Genomic DNA, 19,884 nt, shown 5'->3' with positions numbered 1-19,884 from the left:
ATTGCTTATAATTTGCAGTTAATATATCTACTAGTTTGATGTCAGAAGACAGTGGCTATACATACTTTTAACAATAGGAAAAAAACATTCTGCATTGCCCGGTCAAGAATCAATCCACAACTGGGGTCAAAAAAAAAAAAGAAATTAATGAGAAGATCTAGAAAGATCCAACAGATTTAGGATATTTCTAGGGAGATACGTTGACCCAGGTCGGTGTCCTTAGAAAACAAAATCCATGTTGTATCTACAAATGCATTCGCATGCAATGCTTGTTGTGCCTTACTATACCTGGAGAAAGAAGTCTGATCCTCCCCACTTCCCACCCTCCTACACAAGCACTGACATATTTGTGGTGCTAAGGATCTCTCTCATGTTGACTAAACATGGATTTGTAAATATGGCCCTTTATACAAACATTGGGTGGTCATTTACTCCCTTACAATACCCACAACTGTCAATTCCATGATCACTAGCATTCTAAATACATGCTTTTTAAAAAAATCTAAGACCAAACCACATCAGTGTCCCAAACTACATTTCTCTGTGTCCTAGAGAGATGCGAACGTCTGCACAGTTCCTCAAAAAAAGAAAAGAAAAATTCAGTCTCTCTTCCAGTGAATATATAGCAAATAAATGCCCAAACTAACATGCTTTTTAACTTATTTGACTCTGCAAAACTGCAAATCATGACATAAGCTTTATTAATATAATATTTCATCACGGCTTAAACTTTACTAATATAAGATTTATTTTACTTGCATGGAAAGTTGTTGCCAAGAGATAATCAACTTCTACAAGCATATACTTCCATGCCGTCACTTTGAATTTGTTTTCAGAAGTTATAGTTGCATTTTTCTCAGCATGCTTGCAACAATTCAATGACTTTGAGAAAGCCCATAAATTCACTGCGAGAATAAATAAGCGTACATTACAATCGTATTTAGTCAAAGGAGAAACTTATGTAGATGCCATTGTTCAGAATCTCATCATTAGCAAAATGAGCTTTTACATCAGTAGTGCAGTGCAGTTCTCAATTTCTCCCTAGAGAAGATGATCTAAGCCCTGAATGTAGCAAAGACATAGTCTGAGGTTTCCTGCCTTAAGAAAATCCTATCCAACAATCATGGAGCAACCACTAAAACCAGATATGCCACATTTGACAAACTTGTATTTGACTCTTGCTATATTCCCATTCCTATCTTGTCCGTCCAAGTCTCTGCTTAAAATTTCTTGACGAAATAAAGACTGTCTAGGGATTTGACCATTTGCAAGTTTCAGTCCATTTTGACCATAAAGTTTGAACAGATGAGTCAGGTGAGATGATATTTACAATAGCCACATCATTTTATGTAAACTCTTGGCAATTTTAGATAAAGTTGTCTACTGTACCAGTTCATCTAAGAAGCATCAATTGTGAGCCTCAGAACAAGTGATTCACCATGCCCCTATGATTACTTACAACTCACATGTAAAACCCATTTAAAGTGCTACAAACTCAGATTTTTTGAGTGTCAGAATATCTGACTCTTTTAACCACCTTGAAACTTAACCCATGTCATAAGGTAATTGATCTCATAAGGTACACACCCAAGACCCAAGAATAATCTTGCAATCCTTGTTTAAAATCATAACCATCAAGCTTTGTCCCAACTACTTTGTGCCAGCCTTTAAGAATCCTGCCCTAGCATTCATAATATCAAGTAGGGATACAACTTAAAATCGCTTTTTATGACTGGCTACCAACCTAACATCAGACTGGCATTGATGGGCTTCTTTTATTCACTGTTTAGTTGGAAAAACAAAAAAGAAACCCATAGGATGTGGTTTATACTTTACATTCTTCAACTCATCATTGAGAATAACAGTATAGCACCAGGGATATCTCAAAAAGGGCAATGTTGCTACTTTATGTTTTTTGTGAACATGCATGATGAAACCCTTTAGTCTTTTGCTTTTTGTTTTTGTTTTTTTGAATTTGTGTAAAATCTTTAGAGATTTTAGTAGCAAAGATCTATTGCTTCGAAAAAAGAGTGAAACTAAAAGCAAGGAATACCAGATGTCTTCAACATCAATCTCCATTTGGTATTTGACTGATTTATAGGGCAACAAAAACACATGAACAACAACAATGCCAAACAGGCCCCAAGGTATCTCCAAATCATTCTCCTACACCAACCCAAAGGCCATTCTCAATGTCTACAGCTTCGTCTCCGCTAATCTCTACTGCAATGGCTGCATCATGTGAAGATGAGAACGGGGACGGAGGGCACAGAATCCATACCACTGGGGGATGAAGTTGTTTTTGGTAAGGTAGGATTGGATGTCGCAGGTCTCTTTCTTGCACGGTTCTTTGCTCGGCTGCAGCATATTTAGTTTTATATTGATTATTCGCTGAGTAGATCTTAGGTACTTATACAGATCAAGAAATCCAAATCATATCTTCCGGTTAGCCATTTTGGATAAAATCCTAAATTGTTACAAATGTTATTAGAGCGGATCGGGTCCATAATCCATGTGAACTAGGGGACATTGTATGACGAGGACGTGTGTAATCAAACAAGCGAACAAAGTAGATTTAAAGCGAGTTTGACTTATGTTTAAGCTAGGACTAGACTAGACCCAGCTAACTTGCACCCATAGGTTTAGATGTGCTGTTCTGTTTCCTAATGGTACCATGCAAAAAGCTGTAGCTGAAATAGTAGTTAGGGCAGTTGGATGACTAAGCTGCATTATGGTGATCACTTTGCTCGGCAACCATTGAACATTTGAACATGACATTGTGGAGATTAGGTGAATTACCAACCAATAAAACAAATTGGCAATACTGGCTGATATTGGAGAAGAGACAATTACTGAAAGACCTGCCATTGACCATCTACCACAGCATTGGCTGCAGAATAACACTTGAAATGAACAAAATTAGCAACATCAAGCAAACATTAACCCTGCATTATGGTTTGTTAACTAAAGCTAGATCCACTTGTATAAAAATTGTATAGAAGTTTCGTATAGTCGAGTAATAAAACTGTAGGATATCATTTAATGAAAAATATAATTTTTGAATATTAGCCTCGGAGAGTGACTTTCCAAATTAATTGGACCTAAAATTGGATTACACTTGCAAGGTAAGTAATGTAACTCTTTTTCTAGATTTATCAACAAATTTATAAATATTTTCTGAATCGAATTATTCTTGATTTTTGAACTTGATGCATAGTATTTTATTAATATATATGCCTCTTTCTAAAATATTATATGATTCTTGATTGAACATATTGATTTTGATATAAATTTTGTTCGATTGATTTCGATGTCGTATGAATTTATATATGTTACGATTTGGAACACTGAATATGCTTGAAAAAATAAATTTTGCTTCGAAATAGATTTGGACTTGTAGTCAGACTATGTGTCAACACTCTGCTAGTAGAATTTATACGTTGGCACATCGATACCTTGCTAGTGGAGGTTATACGCTGGTATATTGACACTTTGCTAGTAGAAGTTATACGTTGGCATATCAATACCTTGCTAGTGGAGGTTATACGCCAGCATATTGACATCCTACTAGTGGGAGTTATACGCCGATACTTTGATGAAAACATATTCTGGCCCAGCCACAAAGTATAAATATGGTCATAGTTTATGGCTGTCGAGATGAACTTACTAATTTGAAAGAATTTGATTTATAATAAAATTTAAAATTTAAAATGATTGTATTATTATTTTATTACTTGATTTATGTAGCTAAAGTGTTCATTACTTATTGGATTGTCTAGCTTATTATACGGTTTCTTATTGTTTTTACAGATATGAAGAATTAGCTTAACTCGAAGATTTATCATGAGAGAGTGATTAAAAATAAGATTTTGACTTTTTTATTTAGATTAGATTTTATTTTAGAGTTGATGCAAGATTTTAAAATATTATTAGTTTTGTAAGACTTTTACTTTTATTATTTAATTAGAAATTAAATGTTATTATTTAAATTATCTATGCCGTCTGATTATGATATCATGATAAAATGCCTTGCATGCTCATGGGGAGAGTTTCTTATGAGTGTGCGGCGGTTGCCATAACCCTCGGCTCGCAATCTCGGGTCGGGTGCTGACAGATATATATTAATGCCAATATTTCTAATAAATAGAAGAACAAACTATTGACAGAAAATATAACAATAGGATTGCCTGATCCAACTAACTGGCCATGACAATTTCTTCTAAACTCTTTAACAGAATAGCATGTCCACATACCTGCATCGTAGTTTACTCCTGACAATATGATTAGTTCTATAATACTGATACTTTAGTTCCGAAAAACAAGCATATTTGGATAACAAAAAGTTTATAGCTTCAAGCACTAATGTTGAAGAAACAGTTCAAGCTTTCGGCAGATGAGGTAAGGCTCCTGGATTCAATCCAAGCAATTAGCAACATATATGGGTTATACAGCAACTTTAAAATTTACAGAAAATGCCTTCAAGTTTCAAGACCTTGAAGAATGCATTTGCGATCGATCCATGGACAAACTGCAAGAAAAGGTTCTCACAATTTGCTAGATACAGCAAGATACTTTGTATGACGTGCCTGAGCTATTATCTTTCCGGTCCCCTTTTTCCTGAACTCTACAGAGGAGACCCCAACTGCCTTTCCTGCATGCAAGAGCTTGGCCTCGATCTCAATTTCTTCCTAAATCATCAAGCAATAATAGATCGAATTAAACTTGCTCAAAGATGCAGAGTGCAGAGTATCACAGCAAGAGATAAGATATCTCGGATAGTTATTTACTATGCAATTACTAAACAAAAGAAACAGGAAAGAGCTCCACACGTAGCTTTTACTGACTGAAACCATAAGTCACCCATGTCTACAAAAAGAATCAGTGAGTGAAGACTTATCTTTTAAGACAAATAAGAATTATATAGTTAAAACAAATGATAAGGCATTTATTTCTATTATTCAGCACACCAGACGGGAAGCCTAAAGATCGCACAAGCTTAATCATAAATCACGTCTTTTAGTTTTATATTGATGAATAAGAAATTTAAGTAATTATTATTAATCTTATGGATGATAGTCTATAGAGTTGCATGGGGTACAATGCTAGAACTAATTTTTGTCACATTGGATCCTTTCACACACACAAAAAAAAAAACATTAAGGAAGCCCTAAATACTGCTGGTAAAACTGAAACTCTGAAGTCACTAAACTCCTGCACAAATCAAATTATACACCATAACACTAAAAGTTTTGAATATATAGTACACTTCTGCCAACTTGTATCACAAATATGAGTTAGCCGATGATTTGAGCGTTAGGAAAAAAAAAAAATATCACCAATAAGGCGCTAGGAGAAATCAGCTCCCTCATGGATAAGGTTGGCAGACCTAAAAAGGCCTCCTGCACATTTAGCTTAGTGTATGACATTGCTCATATCCACTAACTCATAGGTGGTAAAATTTCCTGGAAATTTTCTTTCTTTTCTTTGTGGGTCTTTCTAGCAACTTGCAAGGCAAAAGTAAGTGGGTTGAATTAATGATTTGTCTACCCAACAAGAATCACAAGCAAATAACAACTTGCTACCTTATACTTTCAAATAACCTCCCAAGCCAAAGATCCATGTTTGCACTGAATCTAAAATAAAGTTCATCATAAATTTACCTGTAAGGAGGAGGGACCAAAACAAGACTTGCTCATTCATTTTCGGATTGAGGTCTCAACATAAGGCTGCAGAACCTTCTTTGCAAACTTGGATACCTTGCACAAGTCTGACCCTAAACAAATTCTGGTATTTTGCATTCTCAAGTTCAATATAAGTCGATAATTATATTATACAGATTTAGGTTGTTCAAAAACATGTGGTAACAATTGGTTACTGATTCGTATCTTCCTTAAAAACCCACCCCTCTCAATGCAACCGAAACTCGATAGTAAGAAGTATCCTTCTCTCCTCCTCCAACTTCTTATTTTTATTCTCTCTTCTTTGCAGATTGACATCATATCGACTAATGGCCTTTTACCTTACACTTCTCTTCTACCATACCTTCTGCATTGGCATACTGTCAACCCATATCTCTCAACCACTTCTCGAACAAAATAGTGCTAGGCAACTATCATCATCGTTCTTCTGTCCCTTTATTTTTTTGTCAATTTCAAGGTTTAAAAAGATTTGGAAATTTTGTCCCCATACCTTCCTTAGCAGTTTGATAAAGTTAGTTTGTCTTGTAAAAAAACCGGGCCAGATACATGACTTAAGTCATATCATTGTGATGGCAACATTATTGAATAAACGAAAGTCAGCTCCTACTACATGGGGCACTTCAGAAAGTCTTTGAATTGTCCTTTTGAAGTCAGAGAATCCCTTCCACATAGTATGATAATATTAAACTAGAGAGTTCCGAAAAAAAAGGGATCTATGATGCATATAAATTTTGTGGTTTCAATTCCAGTCATAGCTTTCAAACAAGTAAATCATAGAATGCCTATAGAACATAGCTTTTTCATAGAAGCATGATTTTTATCTCTCTTACTACAAACAAAGTTTGGTTTTTCATGTTCATATACTTCAGTTTAGTTATTCATCAAGCACTTTAAGCTTCTAAACTTGATAACCACATATGACTCGCATGTCCTAAATATTTAATTTCAAACACATCAAAATAGCTTCTAAGTTGCAAATATTTTAATAATCAAATGAAAAACATCGCGCAAGAAAAGATGTAGTATCCCAAACTAGAAATCATGACCTTCACATTAGCATAGAAATCATGACCTTCGCACCAGCGTAATTATGATCCAGATTTCATCTTTCTCTCTTGAACTAAACGGTGGAAAATTTAACTTTCATATACATCAAATTAGTTAAACGGCGAGCAATCTAAGCTTCTAAACTTAACAACCACAAATGACCCACAAGCCTTATACAGTCAATTGGAGAACACATCGAAGTAGCTCCAAAGTTTGTATTCTCAAAATAGCTTCAAAGTTGCATTCCTTTTGCCAATAATCAAATGAAAACGTAGCATTAAGAACGAAACTAGCACCCCAAATTAGAAATCATGATCTTCGCAGTAGCATAATTCGAACCAAGCAAGCAAAAAAATTGTAATTCTGAAGAGGGTTACCCACTTTAATAAAAGCGGCATCCATGTAGGAGACAGTAATCTCAAGAGAGACGCCACAAGTCGGGAGTCCGATGCTATAAAACACCGCGGATCCGATCAAATCCACCAGCGACGCCGTCACGCCGCCGTGTAGGAAGCTTCCGCCGCTCTATGAATAGAAAGGGAATGAGATCGATAAAATCGAGAGAGAGAGAGAGAGAGAGAGAGAGAGAGTTACGGTGAGGCGGGGAGGGACGGGCATGGAGCAGAGGACGCGGCCGGGCTCGATGAGGTCGATGCGGAGGCCATGGAGGACGAATTCATCGAAGAATCTCGGCGGGAGGGCGTCGGTGTCGCCGCCGGACGCCTCCAAAGAACTCCGCACTGCCTCCAAATCCATGCGATCTCGCAACCACCCACTTGAAGCCGGCGACCGCGAGGGTGAACAAGAGAACCCCGCAGGATAAAAGAATCCATATTCCGGATGTGCGCATAGAAATTTTCATGCGGGAACTTTTTTTTTAATCTGGAAAAAGGGAACGTCGTGGATTCTTTCCATTCCACCGCAGCCGTCGGAGCTTCTTTTTTTTTTTAATTTAAGAATAATATCTTTTAAGAAAAAAAATTATTAGCCAAATAATCCTACTCCAGAATTAATTAGAGCAGTAATTTTCTCTTACAAAAATAAAAATTTGAGATAATTCTGATCCTCTCCATCGCCACAACGGGTTGGTAGATGGACTTGGGTTTCCCCTTTTTTTTTGGCTAGAAGTCCTCAGGCTGATTTGGTTCCTCTTCTTTTCAACAAATAGAAGCCAAAGAAATTGGACAGGAGAGACCATGAAGACATTTCCCAATTAACATGCTTCCCATCCACTTATTATATATGATCATATAAAAGAAAAATAGATAACATAAAAATATAAAACTACGCTGCTCCGAAAAGGTTGACTCTCAACTAATACGTCACAGACTTTTGGTAATCAAGGACAATAGAATCCCGACAGGAAAACAAACTTTAAAAGGCCAAAAAATAAAAATACATATATGAAAACATGGATTTATAAAATTAGTATAGCTTAATTAAAAAAGTATTAATGTTTTCCTGTTTTCAGAAAAAAAAATTATACCTCCAATCGAGTGAAATTTTGAATTTATGTAAAAAAAACATCTTGACTACTAACAGAAGATGCATGTGCATCATACATGTCAAGCTACATCTAATACACTGAAATGAAAATGATTGAAAGTTTAGAATGAATTGAGGAACCTTTTAATGAAAGGCATGATCCTTTTTTTTCGGAAGAAATCTGTAATTTTTATTTCCTACCATCCTTCATCATTTTTTTTTTTTGCTGTTTTTATGTTCTCATAAGCAACACCCTTACATCTCCTTAAAATTTGCCATCACCTTTAGCATCATGTGACATTGCATTAGTTGATTATGCAAGCAAGCATAATCTTAAAAGGTTCTCATCATGGTATGTTGTAGTATACCAAACTAGATAGTACAGAGCGTACTGTATCGTACTGGTTTGATACTATCATACAGCATGACAACTCGGTATGCCTCGAGCTGATGAGAGGAAACGAAGAATTGTAGGAGCTTGTTGGACAAATATGTCCCCAAGAAACCCAATAGTGAGACTGACAGAAATTTAGGATTCATGCAGAATTTGATAGTTGTGCTGATGAGTCTTTGACATAGTTTAATTTCTATTTATTTCACTGGAAAAATCTGCAACTACAGCTTACCTGCCTATATCGGTTCTGAGGTTTGCTATTGGTGTTTTAGGGTTTGGTAAAACCCATTACCTTTCCATCAAAAAAAAAAGGGTAGTTGTAGTCACTTGCCAATGGTAAGAGACAACTAATTTAAGACTTGCTGCTGACTATGAGCCATGACATGAGGGTTTGGCACCCCATGAAATATAACATGCTGATATAACCTAAATGTGCTCATAGTAGAAATCAAGGCAATTATCCAGAAAAATAAGTCCAATTTGATATGAGAATAAATTCTGACCAGCTTGAAGGTTATTTTGTGATGCAAATCCAGCATATGAATTTTTTCCAATGACTTTAATTTGTGGATACAACTCCTATTTGGTGCAAACAGGTTGGAAAAAATTAAAAGACCAAATTTGTTGTTCCTTTAACGCGTAAGGATTGAAGCAATCTAAGATAAGTCTTTAAACAAGCTCTATATTTTACCTTGTTTCTTGATGCATGATATATCTTCTAGAAATACATGAGGGAAAAATTGTAATGCATCTTACAAAACCCAACTTTGCTTCAAAAAGCCTTAGATAAAAGTCCTTATCTTATGTTGTTTAGATGCGCTTTCATTTTTTATCCATATCAGAGTGTTCCTTCAGGCCATGCTTTGATTATAAGTAACCTCATTTTCCGAGGGTAGTCCAACCTTTGAGAATCTCTGATATGAATTTGAGATTTTTCCAATGACAAATTTTTCTTGTCCTTGGAAAAGCAATTAGCTTTTTCTGTAACATCTGCTTCTCATTTCTTTCCCTTCTCTTTTTTTTGTTTGGAAAGAAAAAGGTGAAAATTATGCTTTCTTGTCCTTCACCTACTGGTAGTAAAGAAACAAGATATGGACACCTCATCCATTCCTTAATCCACAATTTTTAGTTCAGTTTGTATTAAAGACCCACTTGCAGCCTTAAATTTCAAAAATCATAAAGCTACAAATTGAACAACATAAGATTTAGCACAATTTGACAAGTTCAATTTGTGCCCTAAGAAACGTCGACATTCAACTGACATTTCACATCCCAAACTTTGAGAAAAACCACAACAAATTAAAAGAATAAGACCACCTCCTCCATTAATGAAATCAAGCAGGTCTCACAACCCAGATTCAACCCAACTAAAAAATGCTGCTTTGAGGATGAAAAGGGCCTCAATTGCTTTACTTTTGCCATGGTTTACTTCTTGTTTCTTTTTGGCTCAGGCTTCTCAGTGGCCTTCTAATTGCACCAAGACTAGTACCAAAAACAAATTGCAATTTGCACACAAAATCAATATAAAATTCAACTACATATTTCATTACGTACACATTTTATGCAAACTATGAATTCTCTATTGCAGAAAGTTGAACGCCTTCTAATTACACTGCCCAGTTTTTAATACCTAAGATCTAGAAATTTGGTTTCCTTATCTATGTTTGATCGCTAAATTACTATTGAACTCAATCTAAAATTTATGTGACATTAACCAACTGAACTGCGGCCAGAACGTTTTTGTGTAATTATGTGATACATTAAGTACATAGAGGATGTCAATTACATATCACAGAGGAAATTAGTTGATGATGTAGCCTCTAGGGCTTGCACAGACACAACATAATGGTAGGAAAGTCATTGCTAAGATGTCGAATGGAAGTATAGTGATGATTTTCTTGTGATTACCAAAACAGACAGGATCATGTACTTGACTGGTTCAGATAAGTTTTGGGTGGATGGCAGCAGGATGAGGTTTACTAATGTTTAAGTAATGGTGGATTGGGAGGGATTGTGAATTTAAAATAGAAAATAAAAGAGAGTAGTTGAGAAATTTTAGCTTTAGGTTCACCATCTAATTAATTTTCTTTGTATTTCTCAGATCATTGATTGAGGAAAATTTCACAAACATTCTGAAAACTATTAGTTGGTGACTTGGTGTGAAGGTATTCAAACTATGGATTACACATTTCACCAGTTAGTAATAAAACATTGGAAGGAAAGAGTACTTTCAGGACTCTTTGGTCAAGCAGTTATTTGTTAGATTAAGTTCTAGAGTCACTAGGATTCTACCATCGTATTTATAATTTTCTATGAGTAGAGCTTGATAATGGTCTAAATTTTGTAATGAAAGAACTTATTATTCAATAAAATATGGATTGAAAACTATATCCCCCTCTTTCCTTGTACATTTCTTTCTCTTCCCATCTTCTTTTCATGCCTCTTCTTTTCACCTCCCCTATAAACTGATGTTCAGCCTCTGACGGCCCAAACTATCTCGTCTTCCTGGTTCTAACAGCAATCAGATGATATGAGGTTGAGGTACTTCAATGCATCCAATAGGGCGTGTTTCTTAACAGCTCAATCTTGCTTCCTGCACCTTTCTTTCTTCCTCATTGACAGACTCTTTAATTTTAAGTTGTATCATTTTAGTAACAAAGAAAATTGGTGTCAAAGTACATTCTTAGCAATTCAGATAAATTTTGACCGTTAAATTTCCACAGACACAAGAAGCTTTGAGACTCATGACTATCAAAAACAAGCTTAAGGGACCCAAACCTACATAGAAGAAATTAAATTGCCATTTTAGACTTTCCGGTTTCTACCTTCATTTATATTTTATTTATTTCAAAAATTATATGAACTGGGAAATTTATGAAGGTTAAGAAAAGTTGTAGGAGTACATGTCCACAATAAATGAACACTATTGAGCTTTTGTGGAAATAGCACTAAAAAGTGCCAGTTTCGTTTCCTTTTAACTCAATCAAAATGTGTTGATAGTGATGCAGTGGATTCCATTATAGGATTCCCTATGACATCCCAGATTTAGTAATTTCTGAACATATAATTGATGAAATGTTGTTTGCAAAGATGCCCCCATGCACTAGCCCTTCCCTGTCCTCATCCTCTTTTCTTTTTTATCTCCTTGTTCTTTCATGCTTTTCTTTCCCTCTTAACTATATTAATAATCTATCTATTTCCCTTGCTAACATTAATCAATATAGAACTAAAGAAAATTGGAGGTATAGGGGCTCTAGGATGCCTTCTCATCACACCTCTTGGGCATGGACTTCTATGACCTCTTCCTCAACTTCTGCAAACTACTGCTTTCAGCTGTAAATAATATCAAATAGATGAGAAAGGAGAAATAAATAATGAACTGCATACCATCTTTTTTTTCCATTCTATTTTGGAAGTGTCAAGTATTTGTGGTGAGAAAGTGGAGTTATCAACTTATCATAAGGGAATTAAAGGGAAGAAGATAGATTTTCATAATCCGAAAGATTGCACGAATGGAGCCGAATTCTTGGAGGAACATGAAGAGCTAAGGACACAAAAATTCCCTAGACGTAAAGGTTACCATTGATATGAACATGGATTCTTTTTCTTAAAAAATAAAGATTACAATTTGAATCTCTTTCAGAGTTTGATTCAAATGTCAACTCCAACACCAGGGGTTTCATATTCAAGAGCACCAATGATTTAATCAAGCAATCTGTCATGGAGGCTTGCTTTTGACGGACTCTACAAGGATATTCAATTATTTAGAAGCATACATTCCTGTGCGCCTCTTGGAAATGTAATGCAGTTTATGGAATCTAATTCAAAGTTATTCATATAAGCAGGGAATGCATCATCAACATAACTTCTAAATAATTCTAAACCATAGATGTGACACTCAATCATTTGTTTCAGAAATGTCAGCAGAAAGTGGTGGGCTTATAAACTAGAAGCCAACAGTGCTGGATGAGAGTCCATCATGACAACCTTGAATGTAGCCCATTTTATGAGAAGGCTGATAATTATTTCCATACAACAGCTAGAAACTTCTTAAGCAGAGAAACTAAGGGCTAAAGATTCAGTGAAAATTGTATTAATGGAAGCTTCTATTAACAAATTGAAATACACAACAACAGGTAAATGATACAGGAAAGCAGGGGTAGAAATTGTAACCATGACATTGGAAGTCTTCAAAAGACTGTGGAATGAAATTAAAATATCCAGAGCTGCAAATAGGAGTGAACAAACTAATACATCAAAAATCTAAGATATATTTTAGTAAACAAAATAAGGGAGAGGCGACATCTCCTTCAAAACACAACAAAATGCTTAGCACCATGACTCTCGTTAACAGGAAAGACACAGAAAAGAGAGAGAGAGAGAGAGAAGAGAGAGAGAGAGAGAGAGATCGGGATTTGCACGAGAATAAAATTTGCAATATGGCTAGTATTAGAATAGTAAGTGGAAAGAAGCTCCATGTGATATATCTCATTTGGAAATAACCATATCTTTGAAATGATCTCAGGCAAAAGACTCAATTATTTGATGCTGATGAAGATGTACATATTGGATCTCTGGTAGATGTATAGGTTATCTGTTCATTTGAAGTAAAAGGGATACTGTGGCTCCTAGGGCTGCTAGATACTATTTATTCCTCTCTCATTATTTTTTTTTTCCTTTTTGGTTTGAGTTTTAGCTAAGTCTAGTTATAAAGCAGTTGAATGGCTTGCACACTTTCAAAAGTGCATCACTAACACCATCTGTCTACAGCTGACAGAATGCATAAGTATGTGATGCGGACCCTGATATGCCTCTAGATACTGCAGTAACATACTGGTTGCTTAACTGAGGAAGTAAATGATATCAAAGGAACAGATAAAATATAAGGAATGCTTGCCAGGGTAATATTACATCTAGAATATATAAGATATCAACACACGATTACATAATAACAGAATGAGATAATCAATTTTCTGGATGACAAACACTGAATGCTGTTCCAATATTATGAGACTGTGGAAGAATGTTTGGGATGATTCATACTTTCTGAGCCCTTTTGTTTCTTAAATAAGCAAAAAGAATCAAATTAATGCAATGAAGGGGAAAACACTGGGGCAGATTAAAGTAGTATTCGCAGGTGAACCATGGTAATCAGCAAAAAAGAAACACATATTTAAGTTACCAATAAAGTATGCAAGCATGAAAGGCTTCACTTTCAACAAGAAAATACAAAATAATTGTGCATCTGTCACTGCTCTCTTTCAAACAGAAGTCTCCAATAGAGTTTCTTCATCCTTAGAATATATGAATAAACAATAACTCCAAAAACTGTAGAAGTTCCATATTGAAATAATAATTATCCGGGATATACTGGAAAACCCATCTCTGAAGTTATCCTCAAGAAAAGACAGAAATGGTTTATTCTCCTGATCTAACTAGTAAGCCTAAGACTCACCAGGCCGCAGACTCCTGAAGATCGCGACAGCAATTGGAAGGATTCCAGCCAGCGCAATCTGAAGCTGTTCTGAGGTGCTTGTCTTGATTGTGATCTGCCCACTCAGCTTGTTGTTCAGACCAACACGAACTGCCATCTTTGAATTCCTTCCAATGGGGAATTGAGACTGCAAATTTGCTCCCAAAGCCAAGTCATGGTGCCATCTCATGAGGGACAATCCCAAGGTTGAAAGTGATTGGCCGATTGGATGATCCTTGTCGCGGAGACGTGCCTCGAAATTGGCTCCGAATGCTGTATCACCTTGTGCTCGGATAGCACCAGTGCTTGCAACCAGACTCATCCTCTTTCCAATAGAAAATTGGTCCTCAATCTTCACTCCAGTTGCTACAGTTTCCCCTAAGAAAGTCACGGACATTCCTGCAGCAGTCTTATTCTTTTTCAAGTTCTTGAATTTGGTCTCACCACAAAGGATGTATGCAAGTTGCTTCCCAACGGTCTGGATGTCAAAGCCAGCAAGTGTCGAACCACTCTCCCCATGCTTGGCTGCAATTGAGGAATCCAAATGGATGCTGAATTCCTTTTTATCCTTGGTAACTTGAACAGATATGGCAGCAGGGAATTTGCCAGCAAACGCGAGGCTCTCTTCCAGGCTGACACCATCATAGCCACAGTCATGATCCCAACCATGTGTATCCAAAACAGGCCGAGCCAAAAGCTGTGATGTGGGCTCCAGGAAGCGATATCGATAAGTAGGACTATTGCAGTCAAATGAAGGTGGCAATGCCATGTCAGGAAGCGGGACAGGCACAGTTGCAGGAACATTATCCTGATCATAATCTTCGGTCAAGTCACCGTAACTAAAATTATTCTGACCATCCTTCCCTCTCTTCTTCAACTCCTTTAGTCTTCTAAGCTCCTCCTTCCACTGTTTCTTTTGAAGAAGTTTGACTCGGTAATCATATTCATCAAAATAGGCCCTCTTTTGCTCCTTAGTGAGCTTCGCAATCTGAGATTTCCTCAGAGGTTTAAAGGGTGGAAGCTGATCATATTCATCTTCTTCTTCATCTTGATCACCATCTGAGAAGTCTTCCAAGTCAATATCAGAATCTCCATTATCAGCACCCTGATCAGTGGATAGCTTTGGGTGTGCTCTAGACTGCAAGAGTGAAGATAACAAGTAGGGAAGTGGTGGTGAACGAAACCGGAATCCAAATAACTTTCCAGGAGAAGGATCTTGAAGCTTCAAAAGAGAATTAGCTTCAGATAATATCTTCGAAGAGTAACACAGCAGGAGCATCTGAGGTCTCCAACTTACGCCATTGGGAAGCACCCTTTGCCCCTCCCTATTTCTTCTGCAAGATGGGTGATTCTCTACAAGAGCCACTGGATTCATCAGACGCATATCCCCTGCTGCTTGCCGGATGGACTGCTGAACAACATGCGATCTCTGAGATATGAACACATCATAGCTCAAGGGAGAACCGTTGGGCCCATCTGGAGGAGCAGAAGCTGCATGTGTGAGAGCTACAATTGCATTAAACCATATGGACGAGCCCAAAGTGCTGGTAATGGTTCTCAACAGGGGCAAATCATTAAGATCGCGTGTTTGGGTATCAAGGCGATCTACATATAAAACAATATCGGGCGGACATTTGTTTGTGTACTTCTTAATGGATGAAAGGATCCTCCTGTTTGATGATTGGTCCATGACACAAGCTCTGAGACCTGGAGTGTCTATAACACGAATTTTAACCCCATCAACAATTCCAACAATCTCCTTCACAAAAGATGTTGCTGGTTCAAATGCATTGGTTTGGGTTTTCTCTTCACCAAATATAGAATTTATGGTTGCACTCTTGCCCACTCCAGTCTTGCCAAGGACCAGAATGTTACAAGAGAAGTCCAGATCCTCTTTTCCCTCGGCTTCAAGCTGCAAGGCCCTCTTTCTTGCATTCTCATGGCTAAAGGCTTGATTTCTTTTCCTTCCATGTCTGATACCCTCAGCAAGGTCTAGACGATAAAGCACTTGGGCAGCCACTGTGTCCTCAGGTGAGTGTCCCAACCTATGCACGAGGCGGAGGAACTTCACCTTTATCAGCTCAACCTTCTCATGCAATTTCTTTTCTTCTTCAGTCATGTCATTCTCAGGCTCGGGTGCTACTGTCAGTTCAGAATTATTGAAAAGATTTGGTTGGGAATAGTGGGGAGGAGCAGGTCTGAGTGATGCAACTGAGGACCCCAAACCTGCTGGTCTGTCAACTGAGAAGATTCTACCAGCATCTTGAGAAGTAATGGTGATGCTTCCATCTGGTGAAGAACTAGTAGCTGCTTTGAGAAGTGCAGCTAAAGCAGCAGAGTCAAAAATTTCCTTCCCATCATCCTCCTCATCAGAATCTGAGGCAACCTGCCCATCTACGTTACCTTGGTAATTCCTTGAACCGTCAAAACCAGAGTAGCTACTACTGCTTGAAGAACCATCCTTCAATCCTTTTATAATTTGTTTGGCAGTTTCAGAGCTTTCCAGGATTGCAACCCTTGCAGGTCCACCAGAAACCATGCCTTCCTCTTCTTCCTCAGCTTCATTCTGTTCCACATCTTCACTGTCATCTGTCACTTGAAAGCCATCAGTGTTAGGTTTCGCTTCTTCGTCCAAAACAGAACTTGGCAATAGACTTTCGCCAGTTATTTCATTGCCATTCCCATCTTCCATCACACCTAAAGTTTTCGGGATTTCTCCATCTGAACCCCTGCTGGTAGAACCCTCAGCAAGGATAGGCAATGATTTCACCTCCTGAGCTGATACCAAATCACCACTATCTGCAGCCAACTCTGGCCCAAGCTCATCGGGTTTTGACTCTGGATCATTTGCAGCTTGTTTTGATTCAGCAATCACCTTCTCCTCCCCAGTCTGTTCATTCAGATAAGAACTTCCATCAAAAAACCCACCATCATGCTCAGCTTTATGCGCAGCATCAGAGTCCTCAGCTACCTTAGGATCCACAAGTTCCGATCTTTTATCCAAAGCCTCACCTTTCTCAACCTCACCAAAAGCAGCAATAGCAATGCTACCATGCGCATCAGAGCCCTCAGCTACCTTAGGATCAACAATTTCAGAGTTTTTATTCAGAGCCACACCTTTTTCAACCTCTGGCCCAACCTTGTTGGGTTTCGACTCTGGATCATTTGCAGCTTGTCTTGATTCAACAATCGCCTTCTCCTCCAAAGTTTGCTGATTCAGATAAGAACTTTTATCAACAAACCCACTACCATGCTCAGCAGCATCAGAGTCCTCAGCTACCGTAGGATCCACAGGTCCAGAGCTTTTAGTCAAAGCCTCACCTTTTTCAATCTCGCTAACATTAGCAGTAGCATCGCTACCATGCCCATCAACAAGCATCTCCACCGAACATTGAGCTATCTCAAAATTCACAGCAAAAGAGCCCCCATTGAAATTTTCAGTCTTCCCCTCCCCATCAACACTAACACTGGATTCAGATGACACATTTTCCAGGAATTTGGCGGGAGCTACACTTACCAATTGAAGGTTCTGATCAGAATCAACACTACCAGGAATGCCAGGTTTGGCATCCTTGACAGCATCCAGTTCGGCTGCTTCATGCTTCAATTCCTCTGCCCCTACAAGGTTTTCAGTCATACCGTCAGCAGCGATCGCTCCATCTTTCTCTACCACAGCAGCATCAGGTTCAGCCTCCCCAGGCTTCAAGTCCACTACTTCCCCGATAGCTGGGATTGAGACTTGTCCCAACCCAGCAATCAAGTGTTCATCTTTTCCATCACGAACTCCATTCTCCTCGACTCCATCCACAGTGGATTCAGCTGCCACGTCTTCATCCTTCACAGGATTCTGCTCCACACCAAAAAACCCACCACCAGAACTCCCCTCTGGATTAGGGTTTTCAACAGAAACCTCCTTCACTCTCTCAGACTGAATCCCACCTTCCTCGACCCCCGAAACCTCAGTCTTCAACAACCGCACACCCCCGTCTCCATCCAAGGTCTCGCCTTGATCCACCAATCTAGGGTTTTGATCCGAAGCAAGAACCCTGGCGGCGCCGGCGGACTTATCCCCGCCTACCTCACCGCCGAACCCCTCCTCCAACGCCTCGCCCTCGTTGCTCGGCAAAGGCGCTCCTTTTTCCGTCCCCAGGGACGAATCCAAGCGCACATCGTCGGGTTCGGAGGCGGTCTCAAAGTCGTCATCCTCCATGGCATCTTCGGCGTTGTTCTCCTCAGAGGAGAGGGGGCCGCCGGCGCCGATGGGGAAGGTATCCAAGGGAAAGGTTTGCGCCGAAGGGGGCGGCGATGGAGTCCCCTGCGGGGTGGAAAGAGAAGGAGATGCCGTAGAGTCCATGGCGTAAAGCTTCTATGGATTCTTTCCTGGTACCAAAAGGGAAGAAGGGAATGAACTGTTCCTCCGGTAATGGAATTGCGAGAGGAATAAACTGTTGGGAATGGAAGAAGAGACTATTCAAGCATCAGAGTAGGATAATACGAAGGGGGAAGAAGGGGTTGGGAGATCAGGGAAGGGTGAGAGCACCACAAGACAACGGGGGTACAGGAAATGGAGATAAGGCATGGAGCTGGGTTTTATTCATTGAATACTGGGATTTATTTTCGGATATTATTAATTTATTACCACAGGAGACTCCTGCACGTGCTATGCACGTGGCATAAGATAGATTGGTTTTAAAAAAAAAAGGGCTTTTTTTTTTTGATGAATAGTTGAATACCCTCTTAAAATTTATATTTATTTCTGTACTCTCATAAAACACTGCTTTTACACAAATACCCTTAATATAATAGTTCTTCTAACACCGTGAATAAAAATCATTTTAATTTAATTGTGGGTACATATGCAAAAACAAAAATTAAAAAAAATAAAATAACAAAATAAGTATTTTACGAAGATATATATGCAAATATCAATTTTGAAAAGATGTTTTTGCAGTTTTTGATATTTAGAAGGGTATTCATGCAAAAAATCCTAGAAAAATTTCAACGATTCACACAATATAGTTTAGTTTTTCAAGATAATGTTATCCATTAGAATATTCAGCTAAATAGGTTTATCTCAAATTTATTCTTACTCTCAAATTATATGAAAGCAGTCTAATTTTTCAATTTTTAACTCTAAGAACAACCCTAACTGGATTACTCCTTCAAAAATTAAACATACCTCTACTACCATTTTGATTAAATTTCTCTTTTTTTATATATCGAAAAGGGGCTTCAGCATTGATTGACTTGAAAGAAAATCAGATTAAGTAAAAAAGATGGAATTTATCTTTTTCAGAAAAATATCTTAATATATCTAAATCCTTAAAATACTTTCAGAAGAAAAGGAGGAGAAATACTTTTAAATTTAGAAACAAAGGTATGGTACAATGTATTAGAAGAAAAATTCAATTATATTTTTTATATGTTTATTTTTCAATTCCAAGAATCATTTGAATTCGAATTCTACCAATGTCAAACAAGTTACAACCATACCATCATTGATCAACAGTTCGAATTCTACCAATGTCAAACTTGTTCTCTGCCTGGGGTTCAACAAGGTCGATCACTTCACTCCCTGTGACCAGCTGAGTTTTGCTTACACTTATCTGAAGTTGAGAAGGATGAATCCTGGGAAACCTTTTCACCTTAATATGTTCAAGGTTCATGGCAACCACTACACTGACTCAGAGAATATCAATTTTGTTCATTTTCAGTAAGCTTGTCATCTAATTTTTCTAATTCTAAGGATTTTCTGTCCTCTTTGAGGCCTTTTCTGCAGTGGGCCG

General features: G+C 37.8%; 2 protein-coding genes across 2 annotated transcripts; both read right to left on the bottom strand.

Annotated features, from left to right (window-relative positions):
* Positions 1-4,282: 4,282 nt before the first annotated feature.
* Positions 4,283-7,560, bottom strand: LOC103713814 (acyl-coenzyme A thioesterase 13-like). The gene is made up of 3 exons (XM_008800839.4): positions 7,341-7,560; positions 7,128-7,271; positions 4,283-4,688 (listed from the first exon to the last, which is right to left on the bottom strand). The coding sequence occupies exons 1-3, from the start codon at positions 7,500-7,502 to the stop codon at positions 4,545-4,547; spliced, it is 450 nt and encodes a 149-aa protein (XP_008799061.2). The 5' UTR covers positions 7,503-7,560; the 3' UTR covers positions 4,283-4,544.
* Positions 7,561-13,773: 6,213 nt separating this feature from the next.
* On the bottom strand, positions 13,774-18,674 carry LOC103713815 (translocase of chloroplast 101, chloroplastic). The gene has a single exon (XM_039122868.1). It carries the CDS (start codon positions 18,450-18,452, stop codon positions 14,070-14,072), a length of 4,383 nt encoding a protein of 1,460 aa, XP_038978796.1. The 5' UTR covers positions 18,453-18,674; the 3' UTR covers positions 13,774-14,069.
* Between the last annotated feature and the right edge of the window lie 1,210 nt (positions 18,675-19,884).

This window comes from Phoenix dactylifera, unplaced genomic scaffold (genome assembly GCF_009389715.1).
Source record: "Phoenix dactylifera cultivar Barhee BC4 unplaced genomic scaffold, palm_55x_up_171113_PBpolish2nd_filt_p 001839F, whole genome shotgun sequence".
NCBI lineage: Eukaryota > Viridiplantae > Streptophyta > Magnoliopsida > Arecales > Arecaceae > Phoenix > Phoenix dactylifera.
The sequence above is the reverse complement of the archived record's forward strand: the minus strand, read 5'-3'. Positions and strand labels throughout refer to the sequence as shown.

Excerpts from the sequence above, each read along its gene's own strand:
- LOC103713815 (XM_039122868.1), bottom strand. The coding sequence starts at position 18,452 with ATGGACTCTACGGCATCTCCTTCTCTTTCCACCCCGCAGGGGACTCCA.
- LOC103713814 (XM_008800839.4), bottom strand. The coding sequence starts at position 7,502 with ATGGATTTGGAGGCAGTGCGGAGTTCTTTGGAGGCGTCCGGCGGCGAC. Across the intron at positions 7,272-7,340 it reads CCGTCCCTCCCCGCCTCACC|AGCGGCGGAAGCTTCCTACA; the intron begins GTAACTCTCTCT and ends TTCTATTCATAG. Across the intron at positions 4,689-7,127 it reads TGGATGCCGCTTTTATTAAA|GAAGAAATTGAGATCGAGGC; the intron begins GTGGGTAACCCT and ends TTGATGATTTAG.